At 48.9% G+C, this 17,671-nt stretch overlaps 1 protein-coding gene across 25 annotated transcripts in view; it reads left to right on the top strand.

Annotated features, from left to right (window-relative positions):
- Window positions 1-14,588, top strand: part of RGS3 (regulator of G protein signaling 3) — a 56,279-nt gene extending 41,691 nt beyond the window's left edge. For 11 of the 25 annotated variants that reach the window (XM_058158965.1, XM_058158951.1, XM_058158958.1 and 8 more), the window contains 7 exons: window positions 1,141-1,272; window positions 4,936-5,574; window positions 8,353-8,429; window positions 10,581-10,670; window positions 11,445-11,506; window positions 12,661-12,827; window positions 13,403-14,588. In XM_058158965.1, the coding sequence (XP_058014948.1) occupies window positions 1,141-1,272; window positions 4,936-5,574; window positions 8,353-8,429; window positions 10,581-10,670; window positions 11,445-11,506; window positions 12,661-12,827; window positions 13,403-13,588 (1,353 nt within the window). In that variant the 3' untranslated portion in view covers window positions 13,589-14,588. The other 14 variants (XM_058158954.1, XM_058158953.1, XR_009152267.1 and 11 more) reach the window with 14 other exon arrangements.
- The last annotated feature ends 3,083 nt before the right edge of the window (window positions 14,589-17,671 follow it).

Genomic DNA, 17,671 nt, shown 5'->3' with positions numbered 1-17,671 from the left:
TACCCCTGAGCCGAGGTTTAAGCCACCATTTTATTCCTTCAAAACATTCCCCCTCTCCAATGCTGAGCTGATTGCCTCAGTTTTGGAGCACGTTAAGGGGCTAAATAGGAATCTTGAGCCTACTGAGGTATTAAAATAAAAGGTGTCACTGTCCCAGTTAAACTGAACAAAAAATGGGTTTATGATACCAGGAGGACTTGGAGGAAGTGAAGCCGGTGGCTTGATCTTCCTTTAGAAAGTGGTGGAGGAAGAAAGCGTTCTTTAAATCTCTGACCTAATCAGTTTAGTTCCAGGGCGAGCCCTTTCTTTACAGACTGCATGTCAATATTTGACTGTGTATGTGCGTGTGTGTGTGTGAGAGAGAGAGAGATGGCTGCCCTCGCCCAGGAAAAAGGTGCAACTTGCAAAGAGCCTCCTCTCCACTTTGCCAGCAGTCGATCTGCAGAGCTTTGCTCTTGGCTAGCCTAATTGAATTTATGCAAGCCGTTAATTCCATTATCCGAGGTGGGTGGGGCTCCAGGAAAGGCTTTTGGATTGCCTGTGATGGAGAGTGCATGGGAAGCTCCCCATCGGCCTCTCAGGGACAGTCTGCATTAAATGCTGTATTATCTGCATCTATAGCTTTGTTGGGCTTATGTGTAGCCTCTATAAATCTGAATCCATTTCTTTGAATCATCCCTTTTAATTGCTCCAAGCTAAGAAGGTGCTGATGCTGCAGACTACCAATCACACACATGTGCACTTGAGGGTGTGCAGTGCCTGTTTTCTCAATTGGAGTCCTTTGGGAGGGGAGCTACGACCCTTGCTCAGTGCTGCCTCCACAGATACAGGAGAGGGGAGCTGCATTGGCAACTCTGCTGCCGCTTCCGGCAGGGCAAGGAGGACACTGACTCTGCAAAAAAAAAGCAAACCAGCAGACTTGAGTAAAAGCCCCCCCCCCGGACTCTTTCCTGGCATTCATCTTGACAATTTGTACGTGCAGCTAGTTTTGTTGTAAAGGGCTCCTGATCAGCTGGTATCCCAGGTGGGCAGCCAACCCAGAGAGAAAAGCTGCCACCAAGGAAGGCAGCCCACGGATATGGTGGAAGGTGGGCCTTGCTCTCCTCGACTTCTTCCGGACTCTGTGTCCCTGTGTGCTAGGAGCTGGAGTGTGTGCTCAGCCTGCAGGCTCACTCCCACGAGCAGAAGACCAGGGTGTGCTGGTGTCTGATTGATAACATCTTGAAGCAGCAGCCAAGAACAACTCCGACAGCCCCTCCGGCGGAAAGCAAGGTAAGGGGCAGCAAGCGGAAGGGCTGGCAGGAAAAGGCCCATGACTGTATGCAGGGGGTCATTGCTCAACGGGGAGAGAGCAAAGCTTTTCAGAGAGGACCCTTCTCAGTGCATGAACTATATGGTCCCAAAAAGAGCCCCGCTCTGGTCAAGGCCAAGTCAGAATCTGCGGGGTGGGGTCCACAGGGCCTACTGGCTGGCTTTGGCCGTTGTGCTGTTGTATTCTTGGCGATGTCTGTGAAGGCTTCTTCACCGGGGCTGCCTCACCTTCTTCTGGACAAGTTCTAGATGCTATCACAGCCACCAGCCAGGCAGGGACTTGCCCTATTCGGGATGTTCAGCACAAGAGAGTAGAAATGACAAGGCCTCCTCACCGACTCCCCCTTGGCCTGCTGGGCTTTTGGTCCACCCCTCCCCCCACTTGACATACAAGAGAGATGGCGCTTCTGGCTTGTTTTCCTGCTGCAGCCTTGGGGGGTCAGGCCCTTGCCTGGACTCTGCAGTCCTCCCTGAGCTTGTCTGTCCAATGGGAGTGGAGGGGGAGAGGAGTGGCGGAGAGAAGCCGAAGTACATCTGGGGCTTTGGGCCATATGCAGGCTTTGTTTCCTTGTGCCTGGCTGATGCTGAAGGCTCCCCTTTGTGCCCAGGAAGGGTGGGAGTGAGCGGTGCCTGCCTCTGTCCAGCTGATGTCAATCCTGCCTCTGGGGTTTTAGGAGAATAATCAGAATTGGCTGCTTTTTGGCAGAGTTCCTGGCTGCACTTAATCCAATGATGATCTGACTTAGGGAGGCCAATAAAATCCTCAGCAAGTATTGCTTTCTCACAGGCGCCCGCACAAAAGGGCAGGCAGAGCTAGTGAGCAGCAGCCAGGCCACTGCTCTGGGGGGCAGCCCCTATTTGGGGGAACCCTCCCCTCTGCCTGGACACCCTCCTAGGCAGCTCCTCGCTTTCTAGGCAGTGGCTGCCTCCTCTCCTGCTCACCCTGCATGGGACTAATCTGAAGTATCTTGGAAACGATCGTCCCCCCCAAAGGCTAGGCTCGGGGTGCCCCTTTCTTCCCTTGCCAGCCCTTTGGGGAAGGCCTTGGCAACTGCAAGGCACACGCTTCAAGGCCCATGAATTGGAAGGGGCTCCAGGAATCTCTTGCAGAGGTAGGAGATAAAACACCCAGGAATCTTCTTAGATGTTTCCGGTTGTGTTGATGTTGTACTGTGATTAGGGATTGCTTCTGTTTCTGACAGGTTTGTACTCTGTCTCCCCCACCTGAAGAAACAGAACAGTGTTGCAGATAGCCCCTCCCTACTAAAGTTAAAGCTGGGGGTGGGGGGACTTTGTGTTTTGTACTTAGTTTGGGCAAGAATATTTAGTGGCTGTGACAAGAGAACAATGTGTGTGGTGGTCCTCTCTGAAGTCATGCTTTGTGGAAGGAGCGATGTCACAAGGCTGAGGACAGGAGGAATTAGCCATGACGCTAAATGAACAGGATAGGTTTTTGTGTGTTTCATCCTTACTTGGGCATGAATCTGCTTCTGACACCAAAATAAATGAGAACTTGTTTGATCTACAAGCTAAGAAAGGCAATTTCTCTGTGCAGAAGGCAGAGGGACCAGGACTGGCCACCCAAAAACAGCCTCGGGGAATGTCAGAAGGATGGGGCATCTCATGAAAGTAGTGGGGAGCAGCTGGCAAAGTGGCTGGTGGCAGCCGGAGGAGGAGGATGGCTTAAGGGGTGGGGGGGGAGGAACATAAAAAGATTTTGTGGAAACTGTTCCACCAGTAGGTTACCTGGGGCAGGTGAGTTCATCCGTGGGTCTCTCGCCCGCCCCCCCCCCCCGTCCCTCCCCCACACACCATGAAGGGGCAGAGATGAGGCTTGTGCTGTCCTTGTGTAACCACCGGAGGAGGCAGGGAAATGCCCATCCACATGCCAAATGCCCTCCTTCATCATTTCTTTAAGCATTCTAAGGCCCAACTCAAGCAACAGAACTCGGCTTTACCTGGCATAGGTCTGTAGAGCCATTTTTTGTCTCTTAAAACTTTGAAATTGATCCAGTTGATCACCCCACTAAGCATCGCAAGTTCACTTCTCTGTTTGCTAGAAATGCTGAAGACGCTCTGTGTCATGGCTCTGCTGGACCAGAGTTAAGCCTTCTGGCCTTAAAACCCCTGGGTGCGAGAGTGCCAGAGCACATTTACATATTTACTGCCAGCATTAGCCATTGGTTGCTCATTGCTACATTTCTGGGGATATTGGGAGCAGAAATTTGGACTCTTGGATATGTCAGATTTTATTCTTTCCTCGTCTCTCCTGTAAGTTGTTCTCTGGATGGAAAACAAGCGGATTTTAACTCCATGTGTCCTGGTAAATTGGGGAGACTACGAAGTGTTTAAAATCTATCTCTTGTGGCATCTGCCTCCTCCAAAGGCCAACCCTATGAGTCAGCTCAGCTCAGCTCAGTGGAAAAACGGGATATGCTGTGTGTGATCTGTCTCTTCCGAGGGGAAGTCCCCAGGCCCCTTCCATGATGTGGCACAAGGGCTGCTTGAGCAACAGGCTGTTTACATCCCTCTCCTATGTCTCCTGCTCACCCCTTTCCTCCCCCCCCAAAGGAATATCTCTTGTAATTTGCTCCCATTGAGCAAAGGAGACAGGTTGGAACCTGACCAGCTCTGTTTGTTTCCTGAGCTAAAGCCTTATTTACATCCGGACCTCAGTTGTCCATTTAAGCATTTCAGCTACTGTGGGACACAGAGCCAAGACAGGGAATGCCAGCAGCAGACGATCAAGTCAGGTGTGAGTAAATACTGGCAGTAGATCTCAGTTAGCTCTGGGCCCCTGAAAGTCAAACAGCTCATTTGGACAAGAATCGGTGGGTCCGTTCTCAGGTTTGGGGCTTAGGTATTCACTGCCTCGCATGGCTTTACCTGCAAACCACTCACATAGAAATAGCAGCCCATAGCACCTACAACCTGTAAGTTCTTGCAAGCTGGTCACTCACCACCTTGAGATTGCAGAAGCCAAGCAGCCCAGCATCTGTGCTAGGCATTTAAGACCAGCCCCTGACTCTTTTGGGGAGCGGCCTGCCATAGTCTATCCCAGGTTCTTTGCCAGTTCCTTGGTTTCTTATGGGGCAATTGATCAGAAAGGGGAAGGGGGAGCTTCTTCCTGATGGGCTTTTGATAGTGATTTTCAGAATATAATTTGGAAGTGGGAGGGTCTTTCACAGAAAATTTAGGAGCAAATACTATACCAGAAGATCATTGCTTGTGGTCAGAACAGATGCTTGTGACCTCAGTTTGAGCAGCCTCCGATATGGGAAGTGTAATATATGCTGGCCTGTGTGGTAGTTAATGTTACTGCTCTGTGCCACACTTTTATGGTTCCAAAATACAGAATTGGTGGTGGTGGGAGTTTTAAGGACTGGGGTGGGAGGTGAGCGCCCCTGAAGAAGCAGCCTTTGTGGTCTCAACCACCGTGTCCCTTATTGGAAGGCAGGAAGGAAATGCTCCTGATTCTGAGGAATGCCGTTCCCAGGTGCTTAAGCGTCTGTGGTTGTTCAGAGACATCGGCCTCTGCCTGACCTTTCCAGGGTCACTGGGGACTTTTTATCCCATTTCCAACCATACAGTGGGCTCATTTCCCTTTCCCTTTGCTTCCCCCAGATGCTTGAGCCAGAAGCTGTGAAATTAGGGGCAGTGTCATCTGTGGGGCAGGACGACAGCAGCCGTCTTGCCTATCCTGTGAGAGAGAACTCCATAGAGGGGCTGACGGGGGAAGCTGTGGCTGAAGTCCAGGGCATCGCAATGGAACAGGGGAAGCAGGCCTGCCACCTTGAGGGGAAGGAACAGGAAGTGCCCTGCAGCGGCTCCACTGCCTTTGCAATCCCAAAGTTGCAGGTGGAGGGTGCCTTTAATCAAGACCTGACCTGCCTCACTAGCCTCAAGCTCAGCGGTCCAGAGGAATTGGCTGAGGAAGAGGAGGAAGAGGAGGACAGTGGTGAGGCCTATCTGGTCAGGGGGGACAGAAAACGCTGCAGCTTATTTGAAACGTCAGTGTGTCAGCCGGCCTGCAGCCTGAGTGTGCAGAACTCTCTGCGGCGTCGGACGCACAGCGAAGGCAGCCTGCTTCAGGAGCCCCGAGCGGGCCACTGCTTCACCTCTGACACCAGCCTGAATTACACCGAGATGCAAGGATCCACCCCCAGCTGGACGCTGCCATCTCCACAGAGCCTCAAGAAACAGCTTATGAAGAATGGGGGCTCCATCCACCAACTCACTCTGCTCTTTGTTGGGAATCGGAAGGTAGGCAAGCCTCTTGTGTGTAATAATGGGGGGGGGGTGGCACTTGAGGGTACTTTTGGAGCAGTTGTGGCAGAAAGAGCCAGAGGAAGTTCAGAGTAGGAATGATCTTGAATGCGGCTCACGAGCCACGGTCTCTGCCGGCTCTGCCAGGGCCTTGCATTACGCATGCGGTTTTTTCCTGGCTTCCTTTCGGGGATCCAGGTCTCAAGAGGGGAAGGCTGGACGAGGCCTGTGGACGCCAGCCGACTTTCTCGGCATACCAGAAATGTCAGTTTTCAAGTTTATTTAGAGAGCTAGTTTGAAAAATACATTTCTAGTCTTCTAAGTGCCAGATTTACTGGCCCTTCTCAGAAGGAGGTCCTTTCCACACAGTCTTCTTTCCTATTGGACCTCAATTGATTTTAGATCCACGTTACGCTTCTTGCCTGTTTTCCAGATAATACATCAGCTATATCCTCTTGGCTAAAGACCAAACCAAGTGCTCTGTCTGGGATGTCAACCACCGAATCGGTTTTTGTAGGGCTGGGATGGCAGCAGTTGAGCTCTCTCCTCATGCAGTGGCTACATCTGCTGAAACCCAGCCTTGGCAGAACACTCGGCTCCCAGCTTCTCTGTATTTAACTCAATTAACGACAGGAAGCTTCAAGAAATGGCCAAGGTCTGGAACTCAGATGAGCCAGGGAAATTCTGCCTCCCCCTCTAAAAAGGTTAAGAGAAGGGGCCTCCAGGGCCGGCAGCAGGGAGACAAAATGTGGAGAAGAGCTTGGAAGGTTTGCCTGAGAATTCACTTCCTGTTCCTAGAGAACTTGTTAGCGGAGAGGCCGGACAGAGTGGCGCCCTCCCCCAGATATCCACTACATTTCGACTTAATTTTCTTCCACTCAGCCTTCCCTGCTGCTGAACTAGTTGTTTTGCTCAGTTCTTCATGCTATTAGTGTTTACTTAAAACATTTATTTCAATGTATCAATTTAATAATAACATTTTATCTCATTTCTGTTTAATAAAAGCATACAAATGTTAAAAATGACTCTGGGATTAAGATGTTTCCTGGATGTTGCATTGTCAACCGAAGACAGCGTTTTTTGTTGTCCACCTATTTAGAGCACAAGTGGCCCCGGGGACCTGTTCGATGCAGGGTTATTTTTTGCCTTTGCCTTTGCTTCTCACAGGACATTGTGGAGGGCACCATGGAAAGAAAAGCAGACATTTGCAAGCCCCGCCGGCTGGGCTGGGCTGGGAAGCTAAGCAGAGTCAGGTCTGTAGGGCTGTAGGGCGTTCCTCGAAGCGGCTCTTGTGGCATCTTCAGAAAACAAGCTCCATGGCCACCTCTCGCCAATCTCGGTTGAGCTGCTCAGTGCTTGACTGGAACTGCCAGGAAAACCCACAAGCAGCAGCCTGGAGACGCTGTTGGACCGGTCACCTGCCCCAGGGGCGTCGGAGATGCTGATGGCTGAGCACTCTGAACTGCAAGATAAATTTTCAACCCTGACATGTCCTTGCTGACAGCAGCTCCGTCAATTACTTGTTGGCTGCTGTGAAAATAAGGATAGGGGAGCAGCAGGATCTGAAGCCTGTGTGATGCAGCACATATGTGGGAGCTCTGGAGCAAAACTCCTGACCTGCATGGCTGCTGGCTTTCCTCCTCTGAGTGAGGGAGGCCTTCCTTTGTGTACATCATCCTCATCCCTGTTTGCGCACATAGTGTTTGCTGGCTGCCCCCTAGGGGATGCGCCCAAAACAACTGGCCATTCCAGAGAGATGCAGGAAAGAAAGATGGCTGGGCCTTTCATTTCTCCACTAGAGTTTGCTCTGAAATGCCCAGAGCTGCTTGCTTGGCTTCTCTGTGTGGCTACTCTCTGCCAAGGCAGAGAAGAATGGGCCACCTTTTCCAAAGCTGGTCCCTCTAGTACCCGGGGAGAGGTGGAGAGGCAGGAAGAGCACTTCCAATGGGGAATTTGGGGTCTCTGGGCCTTTTCCTTAACCGTATTCATCAGTTGCTGCATACTGAAGAAGAAAGGAAACCACCTGGTACCTGTTAGGAATTATGGACCAGGCCCGTCTTCACAAGAACGCCAGTCCTGCTAGATTACATTCAGCAGGGAAGCAGAGTGAAAGTTCAGGGCCGGCCAGCCCCCTTCTCCAGAGCCGAGGCCCGCTTCCATCCCTCTTCCTGCCACACACCGTCAGGTGGGTTGTGAGCAGAACAATCCCATGTGCCAAGCAGAAGAGTCTGCCGTCTATGGTGGCTGCCTGCTGCCGGAAGAGGCCAGCCCTGGCCAGTTCCTGCTCGGGAGTGGAGAACCCCTCTCAACAATGAGAGGAAATGTGCTTGAGCCCCTCTGGCGCACCCAAAAGGCCCAGGAATGTCCTTGCCAGGCAGAGAAAGCGCTCGGCCTGATAAGACCCGGAAGCCTCACCTAGCAGCAAAGGAAGCCTCCGAGAGCTGGGCTGGTGGCGCTTGACCAAGACATGGTTTCCCACGGTTTGCCCCGGTTCCGGGTGGCAGGGGAGGCCCAGCAAGGAGATTCCCAAGCAAGTTCCTCTGCGTGCAGTTCGATCTGGCAAATAAGCCCTGCTCTTGAAAGGATGTTCGGCTGGCTTGTCTTGCAGTGTTCATGTCTGCCCAGATACCTTCGGATTCCTGGCAGAAGGAAGAATAAGCCAAAGAGAGCAGTAGCAACCTTACTGAAAATAGTTAACTCCTTCATGTCTCCCTCGGTTGAATTTACCTGGTTTCTCTTTCCCCGTCCCTCTTCCCATTGCGGCGATGGTGGCGACAGCAGCAGCAGCAGCAGGTGCTGGATCCTGAAGGAGTTTGTGACTCAGGAGCAGCCCACAAGATGAACAAGACAATGTAAGTGTGACTCTGCTTTGCTCAAGCTGCAGGTCCTTTTCCTTAAATAGACCGAGTGGGTGGAGGCCTCTCTCTTGACCATCAGTTTTTTGGGCCGGGAACACAAGGCTGTGAATCAGAAGCGAGTTTCCATTTGTTCAGACTCCTGTTAATGCTGCACGTGCCAGTTGCCCTTGGAGAGAGAGCTTCTCCACCCCTGAAGAAAAAGCAATCTGTGGAGGTTCAGAAATCCACCTCTTATACAAATGACAGGGACCCACGCTGCCTTCTGTATCCTCCCTGCCCCCTAACCCTAACAAGTCCTGCTTATTGCCCGCCTGCCTTCAAGCAAGCGGCAGATTTTGGTGTTCGTCTGAACTGGTGTTAACCCAAGTTGTTCTAGCACAAGCTTTGCTGGGTGCGTGATTGGTGGCAACAGGGGCAGTGCACCCAACTGGCTTGAGACACACTTTCTAGAGGCCACAGCTGCCACAATTGGGAGACTGGAACCCTAGAACCCATGGTCCCCAACCCTCCACCCCCACCCCAAAAGAAGGCAGGTTTGACCCAGGATGTTTCTTTCCCGCTCCTAAGCCTCGCTGGGAAAGAGGGGGATGGATTCAGGCCTGCAGGGGCCTTGGTTCCAGTGGTGAAATCCATTTTTTTTTACTACCGGTTCTGTGGGCGTGGCTTGGTGGGCGTAGTGTGGCTTGGTGAGCATGGCAGGGGAAGGATACTGCAAAATCCCCATTCCCTCCCCACTCTGGGGCCAGGCAGAGGTGGTATTTGCTGGTTCTCCGAACTGCTCAAAATTTCCCCTACGGGTTCTCTAGAACCTGTCAGAACCTTCTGGATTTCATCCCTGCTTGGTTCCCCTTAGGAGTACCCTCTTGAGTGGGAGCTGAAGATGGGGGACTGGCTGCTGGCCTCAAGGATCTGGGACCCCCCATAGGCTTCCTCTTCCTGCTCCAGACGCTTCTTAATCGGGGTCGGGGAGGGTGAGGGCGTTGGGTTGAGAAGAGCAGCCCAAGGGCACAGGCCCCCAACGGCGTCCTCGACTCTTCCTCCTGCCGCCCTGAAGGGGGCAGCATTACTCGACGGCCGGTTTTGCTCGCCCCCCGACCTTGGCTGCTTCCCCGCCCCTTGCCCTCGCGGGGTTGCAGCGGCGAGCGCCCCGTGCTTGTGGACGGGAGAGCCGGCACAAGAACATTGCGCGGCTTTGAGCTGAGCTGTCTGCGCAGCCGCTACAGCTGAAGGGCGGCAGCCTTCGGCAGAGGCGGTACCGACTCTGCTCTGCGCCGCTGGGGACCCTGCCTGCCGGCTTTTGGGGCTGCTGCTCGCCGTCTCCTAGCGGAGAGAAGGGCCGCGGCGGCCAGGAGTGGAGAGTCGGAGGGCGGTGAGGCGGTGAGCCGGAACCTGAGTCAGGCGGCGGCCGGGAGGGGGAAGGCAGCGTCTCCAGCATCAGAGGGGGGCCGAGATCGCAGCGGCCAGGGGCTGAAGCGGCTCCAGCGGCGGAGGCCCTAGAGTGGCGGCCGGACAGCGCAACCCCTCGGCGCGCCTCTCGCCCGCCTCCCCGCGCAGCCCGGGCTCCCCGGCTCAGCTAAAAATAGCCGCGGTTTGGTGCCTTCCCCAGCTGCGGCCAGAAATAGGCGGCGTTCCGGCGTGAGTCACACATGCGGCGGCCGCTCGGCAAGGGACCCGCGGCTCTTGGAGGCGGCTGGCCGGTTGCGCCCTCCGGCCCGGGCCATGCCTTTCTTCCGCGAGCTGAACAAGGCGCCTCCCGCGGAGCTTCGGGCCGAGCTGTTCTGGGCCGCTCCCGGGCGAAGCGGTCGCTGGGGAGGCCTGCAGCGACGGCACACCACCAAGGAGTAGGTTGCCCCCCACCCCGCTCTAGCCACGGAGGAATGCCGTCTCCCCCCTCCCTCCCCGATTCCGGCTGGGTTGCGTTTCTGGTTGGTCTCACTGCTCCGGTCCGCGTGTGCCAAGCACGTCTCGCTTTGTCCGCACAAAGTGCCGCTTGGAATTGGGGTGGGGGTGGGTGGGGCGTTGTCTTCGTTAAGAGGGGCTGTAACGGCTGCGGCGTCGGGAGCGCAAGAGAGGCGCTGCTTCGGCAGGTTTTCTCCAGGCCTCAAGGGCTGGCCTTGGATGCTCACCCGCCCTCCTGCCTTGCAGGGCCAAAGACATCAAGAACCGACTGGGGCTCTTTCGGAAGCGGCACGAAGCCCTGGAGAGCCAGTCTGACAAAGGGACGAAGCCTCTGCGGTAAGCGAAACTGGGGGCCTTTGCCTAGCCTTAAATTCTGCCCGACCACTTTCTTCCTGGGGGGTGGGGGGTGGGCAGCGCTGGACAAGATGTGAGATGGAAACGACTTGGAAGATTGTGGTATTTAAGCAATCCCTGAAGACAGAAACCTCCTTTGTCTAGTAGAAAACCCGATTGAAAAGCTAAGATACAAGGGGTGTGGATGAGCTTATCAGTCTCAGTTGTGTCCATGTCACACTCCACACCGGCTGCCAATGGGAAGGGGGGGGGCACTTTTTGACCCATAAGCCACAACCCCAGCCAAAGCCCTGTTTTGTCCCAGGCACCTTTGCCTGTTCAGGGATCCCTTGACTGGAGACAAGACACATTCAGGACACTGCATGAAGTGGTGGAAGCCATGGAGGGAGCAAGGACAGAAATGTACCGGGAGGGGGGGGGATGGGGTTGTGGCAAACTATATTTGACTCTGATTCCAGTGTTTTTTCTTATCTTGTCCCTTTGAACTACTATTTCTTACCCCTTTGCTCTCTGCATAATGTCACTGCAGAAGGGTATGACAGGCAGGTTAAATAAAGTACCAAATTTCAAGTTCGTTTGGTCAAGGTATTTATTTTTGTTCTAGAATTGTTCCAGTTTTAAAGAGAATATGTTCTAATAAATCCCTGTGGTGGGGAGTTATTTTTCTTCCCGCAGTGGTTCCATCTTTCACCAGGCTTTTGTGACGTGATTAAAGTAATCTCTTCTCCCTCTGGCCCATCCCTTGCCTCTCTTCAGGCCCCTTCCTGAAGAAGCTCTCAAGTGGGGAGACTCCCTGGAAAAGCTGCTGCAGCATAAATGTAAGGAGCCTTTTCTGGGGTTGAGTTTCAAAAGCCAGATTGCTGTAAGTGTTTGGATTAAAACTGTCAAAGATTGGACAGCATTTTCTTTTCTTTTTCCCTTTTCCAGAGCTTTTTAGTAAGTTCTCACCCATTCATTACAAACTCAGATCTTAAACATAATAGAATAGAATAGAATAGAATAGAATAGAATAGAATAGAATAGAATAGAATAGAATAGAATAGAATAGAATTTTTATTGACCAAGTGTGATTGGACACACAAGGAATTTGTCTTGGTGCATATGCTCTCAGTGTACATAAAAGAAAAGATACGTTCATCAAGGTACAACATTTACAACACAAATGATGGTCGATATATCAATATAAATCGTAAGGATTGCCAGCAACAAAGTTACAGTCATACAGTCATAAGTCATTCAGGGATGGAAATAGAACAAAGCTTTAGGGTAGCAGTTATTTTCCTTCCCTTCCCCTGCTCTACTCTCCCGTTCCTGCCTTGGTTTATGGGACCTTGGTACTTCTTTGTACCAGAGGATAAGTTTTTTAAGTAGATAGCTTTTGCTAACAATAATATCACCAAGAACCTGGATGGGTTGAAAGTCAGAGAGTAGCCAGGTGTTGCATGCTTTGACTAGCAACAGGACTTCCAAAACACATTTTCCCTTCACTGTCCCCCCTTCTCTCCCCCCCACAATGCCTACAGAGGTGCAGCAACTTGGCCTGGGGGCTTTTGCATGCCAGTTGATTGCGCTGCAAGCTTTGTGCAGAGACAATTCTCCAGAAAGACACATGTATAGTATCTGTACCATGTACTTCTATTGGAGAGACTTGATTTAAAGAAATTTGGGTGAGTTTGGAACAGCTTCCTCTCATATGCCCAGAGATACTGAATCAAACCAAAGTCCCCTTAATCCAACTTCTCCTCTGGATACAAAGCCCTTAACGTTTTCTTTAGAGAGAATCTGCTTCTTGACCTAAAAGTAGGCTAGCTGAGAGTGAAGAAACAGATGTACCCTTCCCCTTTTTATTTATTTATTGCATTTTTATGCCACCTGTTTCCACTGTAAGGTGGCTGTGCCAAAAAAAGCCTCGGTGCCTTTGTAGCATAAGGGCCTCTCACAAAAGCTACTGCATCCCCTCATCCCTGCTCAGATGGGGTGGCTGCCTTCCGTTCTTTCCTGCGCACTGAATTCAGTGAGGAGAATTTGGAGTTCTGGCTGGCATGTGAGGAATACAAGAACATCAAGTCCCAGTCCAAGATGATAGCCAAAGCCAAGAAGATCTTCACCGAATACATTGCTGTCCAGTCCTGCAAAGAGGTAAGTAGCGGAAGGGATGTTGGGTTTTTGTTGGGGGCCAGCCTGGTTGGGTTGCAGACAATTTGTAGGAAGTTTACTCAGCTCAAGTGTGGATTAGAAAGAACTTTACTGAAAATTAAGCACATTTTCAAAACTTCCAAATGGAAACACCTCCTGTCTACCTCCTGTCGTGATTTCATGAGAGAAACGAGGCCAAGGAGCCTTTTGGAAAAGAGATGCTCTTAAATCGGTTCCAAGTTTGTAAGGTAACTTTATCCCATGAAATCTTGAAACTTTATCCCATGAAATCTTGAAAGATGCTGCTGGAAGCATCGGTTCTTCCCTCTTCTCTTCTTTTGCCTTCTGTGCACTGTAAGGTGCAGTGCAGGTTGGCAGGTTTTTGAAGCATACTCCATGACTAGATAAAGTTCATTATGCCACTCATCAAAAACTACATTGTCTCTGTTTTAGTGCAGGACAGAATGAGCTGTAGTTATTTGTCCAAGCACTTGTTCATCTGTCCCTCTAATGTCATCTTTTAGTTTCTAAATAAGTGGCAGCCCAACAGTGACTAGTGTCTGTCCATCCTGCTCTAGGTCAATTTGGACTCCTACACCCGGGAACACACTAAAGAGAACTTGCAAAATATCAGCTGGGGCTGCTTTGACCTTGCCCAGAGGCGGATTTATGGCTTGATGGAGAAGGACTCCTATCCCCGCTTCCTGCGCTCAGAGCTGTACTTGGACCTCATTAACCTGAGGAAACCTAGCCCTTCACTGTAGAAGATGCTAGGTCTCCCGCTAGAAAACTTCGGGGGAGCAGTATGTTTACAAATAATTACATTTTTGGCTAAGGGATTGTCTGGATAAATAAATCTGTCTTCCCACCCAAAGGGGCCTCGGGGTTACAGAACTAAGCAGCTTTACTATTCCTTCTTCCCGAGTACCTGCTTTTTCCTCTGGTACGATGAAGTCAGAGCACCCAAAGCTGCAAAGGAGCAGACCTTCCATCGGACGACCGTGAAGTTCAGAGCTTTTCCTGCACACAGACCTATTTTGGGACATCCGTGGCTTTCATAAATGGGCCACCTCCTCAAAGAGCAAGGTGGAGGTGGAGAGTCCCTTGCAGACTTTTCCTTTTGAGTCTTGGCATGCCTTCTCTGGACAGAAAGCTCCCACTGAACTGTCCTTCCCAGTAGTGCAACAGACATGGAATTATCCTGCTTCTCTTCAACGGTCTGAAAGGCGTAATCCTTGCTAAGTTTATTTATTGAAGGCTTCTAGTGGGATACCGTGTCTGTGGGAATGTCTCCCTATTGAGTTTCCTTTTAAACTTAAGTGCAATATTTTTTACTACCCTATTGCTATTATTTGTCTCCTGGTTTTCTCTCGGACTCTTGGAGTGTGTGGCAGAATGAATGTAAGTCAGTTCTCAGTCACTCTTCCTTATTCTTTGGCCTCTGACATCTGCCCCGGCAGATGTGTAAAAAGCTTACTGCAGCTTGTTGCAACAGCGGTGTGTATACCTTATAGAGACTGAAAAACATCTGTATGTTTCTGTGCTGTGTCATAAAAGGAGGTATGAGAGAGCAGCATGTCTGGATTTATACTCATATCCATGTGAATGGATTGGGTCCAGAAAGATAAAATCTTCTCCAATGAATCTTTTGACCAAGTGCCTGGTTTACTACTCAGGCCTATCTTTGCAGTTTAAAATATTTTTGTCGTTTTGTTTTTTACTGTCATGTCTATTTAGGATAAATAAAGAGACAATACAAGTTAAGCCGTCTTTCCTCTGTTTCCTGTTTCTTTGCAGCTATATTAATTTGTGAGGCAACAAATGAGCAGCAATTCATTAAACAAAAAATTATCTAAAAACGAACATGCGCACCTGCTCTGAAATAAGGATATAATGCGGAGGATGGACAAGTTGACCTCTAAGGCCTCTTCCAACTCTATGCTTCCCCCCTCCTCCTCCTTCCCAGGGAAGGACCTTCAGCAAGGCCCCTCTTTCAGACTTCCCCTTTTCCATAAAGGATGCTGGGGCCTCATTCTGCGCTTCCCGCTTCCCATCTGGCGGGCAGGCGCCCTGGGGATCACTGGGGGGAGGCGATGGGGGTGGGCAGAGTGGGCAGTGCAGCCTCAGTACGTGCAGCTCTCCTGGCCGGGTGCCCCTGCACATGTGCCTGCCTGCCTCACAGGAGCGGGTCAGTTGAGGGTGCCAGTGAGCACCAAGGGAGCCCGTGTGTGGTGTGATTGTGGTCATGAGGGCTTGTCCGGGGTTGCCCATCATTCGGGAGTGTCCCTGCCCGGGCACCGAAAGCCTCCAAGGGCCCTTCTCCCAAATGCTCGGGTTCAGGGCACTGAAGTTCCCTATCACGTTGCCTTCCCCTCCTGGGAATCAGGCCTCAGTTAGGAAGCCCTCCAGCTGCCCTCAGAATACGGGTCTCTTGGGGAGGGGGAGCAGGAAGTCCCATCAGGTAGACTATCTTGAACTGTATAAAAAAGTTGAGGTGCAAGTCATCCCCAGCATGGTGGCCGTTCATGATTCAGGAAAAGCAAAGAAATAGAAGGTCATGGAATTAGGTGGAGAATTTCACATAAAGTTAAAAATTAATATAACAAAGATACAAAGAAAGTTTACAGCTGCGAAGGATTTCATGGAGGGAAGCCAGAGAGGTTGTTGAATCCAAGATAAATGCTGCTTCTTTCTTACATTTCATTGTCTTTAGAGTCTACAAGTGGGAGACGGAAATTACTTCGAGAAGGGCTTCATCAACCGCATCTTTTACTTATGTTCCTGTTTTCAAAACATTTGACAAATTCGCTCCAGCTAAATAGAATTTGCCTCTGGGTGATGCTCTGCATTGTAGAAGGCTCCTGTGACCAGAAGAGGGCAGCGTTTCTGCTTTATCACTCAGTAGAATTTTTAGGCTTTAAAAAAGTACACCTGCACACTTTTAGCCATACAAGCAATAAACAAATTGGCACAGAAAGGCATGGTGCTGTTAAGTGCCAATTGCCCAAGCAACCTATTCAACATCCACTGAAAAGTAAGCAATAAGGGTTATGTTGCCATGTTCATTTTCCTTGCAAAATATCTCCAAACACTTATATTTAATTATATTTAAAATATTTGTATTTTAAAATGAGATATTTAAAATTTGAAAATTAATTACCTTCATCATTGGGCAGCTGCATTGTCCATATAGGACAACAGGAAAAAGGCATCAGTGTCTCAAATAAGGACCTTCTCATGCCTTGCATTTCCTTCACAGATGCTCCAACATTTCCTGAGGGTAGCATTTGCCTTTTGGCTAGTATGACACTTGTATGGAAGGCTTGCTTACAACCAGAACCTGTAGCCAGAGAGATGCTTTATTTATCTTTTGTTGAAGATAGTTAAAAAAAAAAATAAAGTAAAATGTTGGATGTGCCATCATATTTTTTGTGTGTGATTTTTTTTATTTTTCAGACAAACATACATAAAAACATCTTCAATACAAATACAAACAGTGTGTCGGTTGGTTGATTACAAATCTTCTCTGCAATTTCACCAAATTCATATCTTGTAATTTATCTAATTTCACATTTTACCAATCTAATATATATCCAATTGGTCCATCAATCATTTGTATTTCTTTATACAAAATGTTCTAAATTTTGAATTAATTGTATGACATCATTTATTTCACCATCTTGAATCAAACCGATGATATTACATTATATTTTATATATTTCAACAATTCTCGCATTATAATAAAAACCTCTATCAAACTTCATTAACATATTTTTATCTAACCATTGATAAAATAAGACCCATATCTTGTAATATTGTTTATCTTCCTGTTCCCTAATTTCAAATATCAATTTGCTCATTTCAGCACATTCCATTATTTTCTTAATAACTTCATCTTGCGTTGGTATTTTCTCATTTTTCCAATTTTTAGCAAACACAATTCTAGCCGCTGTTAATACATTCACAATCAAATATCTCATTTCTCTATTGTAAGTTTCAGGTATGATCCCCAATAAAAAAACCTCTGGTTTAAAATCTATGTGTTTTTTAATCATTTTTTCCAACCATGTGTGGATTTTAGTCCAATATCTTTTAGCTTCTACACACATCCACCACATATGGTAATATGAACCCGGTAACTGATGACATTTCCAACATTTTTTGGATTTGTTCTTGAACATTCTGGCTATTCTCGTCGGGTATATGCCATCTGTAAAACATCTTGTACAAATTCTCTTTATATGCAGTTGACATTGTCATTTTATAATTTTGTAACCACAGTTTTTGCCATTTCTCTAGATCAATCCAATGTCCAAAATTTTTTCCCCAAGCAATCATTGTTTCTTTAACTTGTTCTTCTTCCAGTTTAACCTCTAATAAATATCCATATAATTTTTTGATTACATTTTCATCCATACCTGTTAAATTTTATCAAAGTTAGTCAAGTTGTTATAAAATCCTTCTGTCTTGGAATCTTTATCATACCTAGAATGTATTTGCAAATAAGAAAACCAGTTCATTTTTATGCCTTGTAGTTCTAATTCTTAAGTTCACCCTTTTCATTCAATAATTCACTATATCTAACAATTTGTTCTTTCTAAATGTTATGGATGTGCCATCATTTTTAAATCTTGTTGTATCAATGATTTTGTTGTCCCACTGGATGTTACAAACAAATTATCTCTCTCTCTCTCTTTTTTCCTTCATTCCACACCAAAGCTTCAATATATTTCTGTGGTGTCCCCCTTACTTGCTCCAATCCAAGTGGGACCTAGAACAATCTTTACACCTTCCAGTCTTCCAAGATCACATGAAACAATGTTAGCCTCTTTGCAATTCACCTACTT

This window comes from Ahaetulla prasina, chromosome 16 (genome assembly GCF_028640845.1).
Source record: "Ahaetulla prasina isolate Xishuangbanna chromosome 16, ASM2864084v1, whole genome shotgun sequence".
Taxonomy (NCBI): Eukaryota; Metazoa; Chordata; class Lepidosauria; order Squamata; family Colubridae; genus Ahaetulla; species Ahaetulla prasina.
Note: the sequence above shows the minus strand (reverse complement) of the source record. Positions and strands in the feature narration are given on the sequence as shown.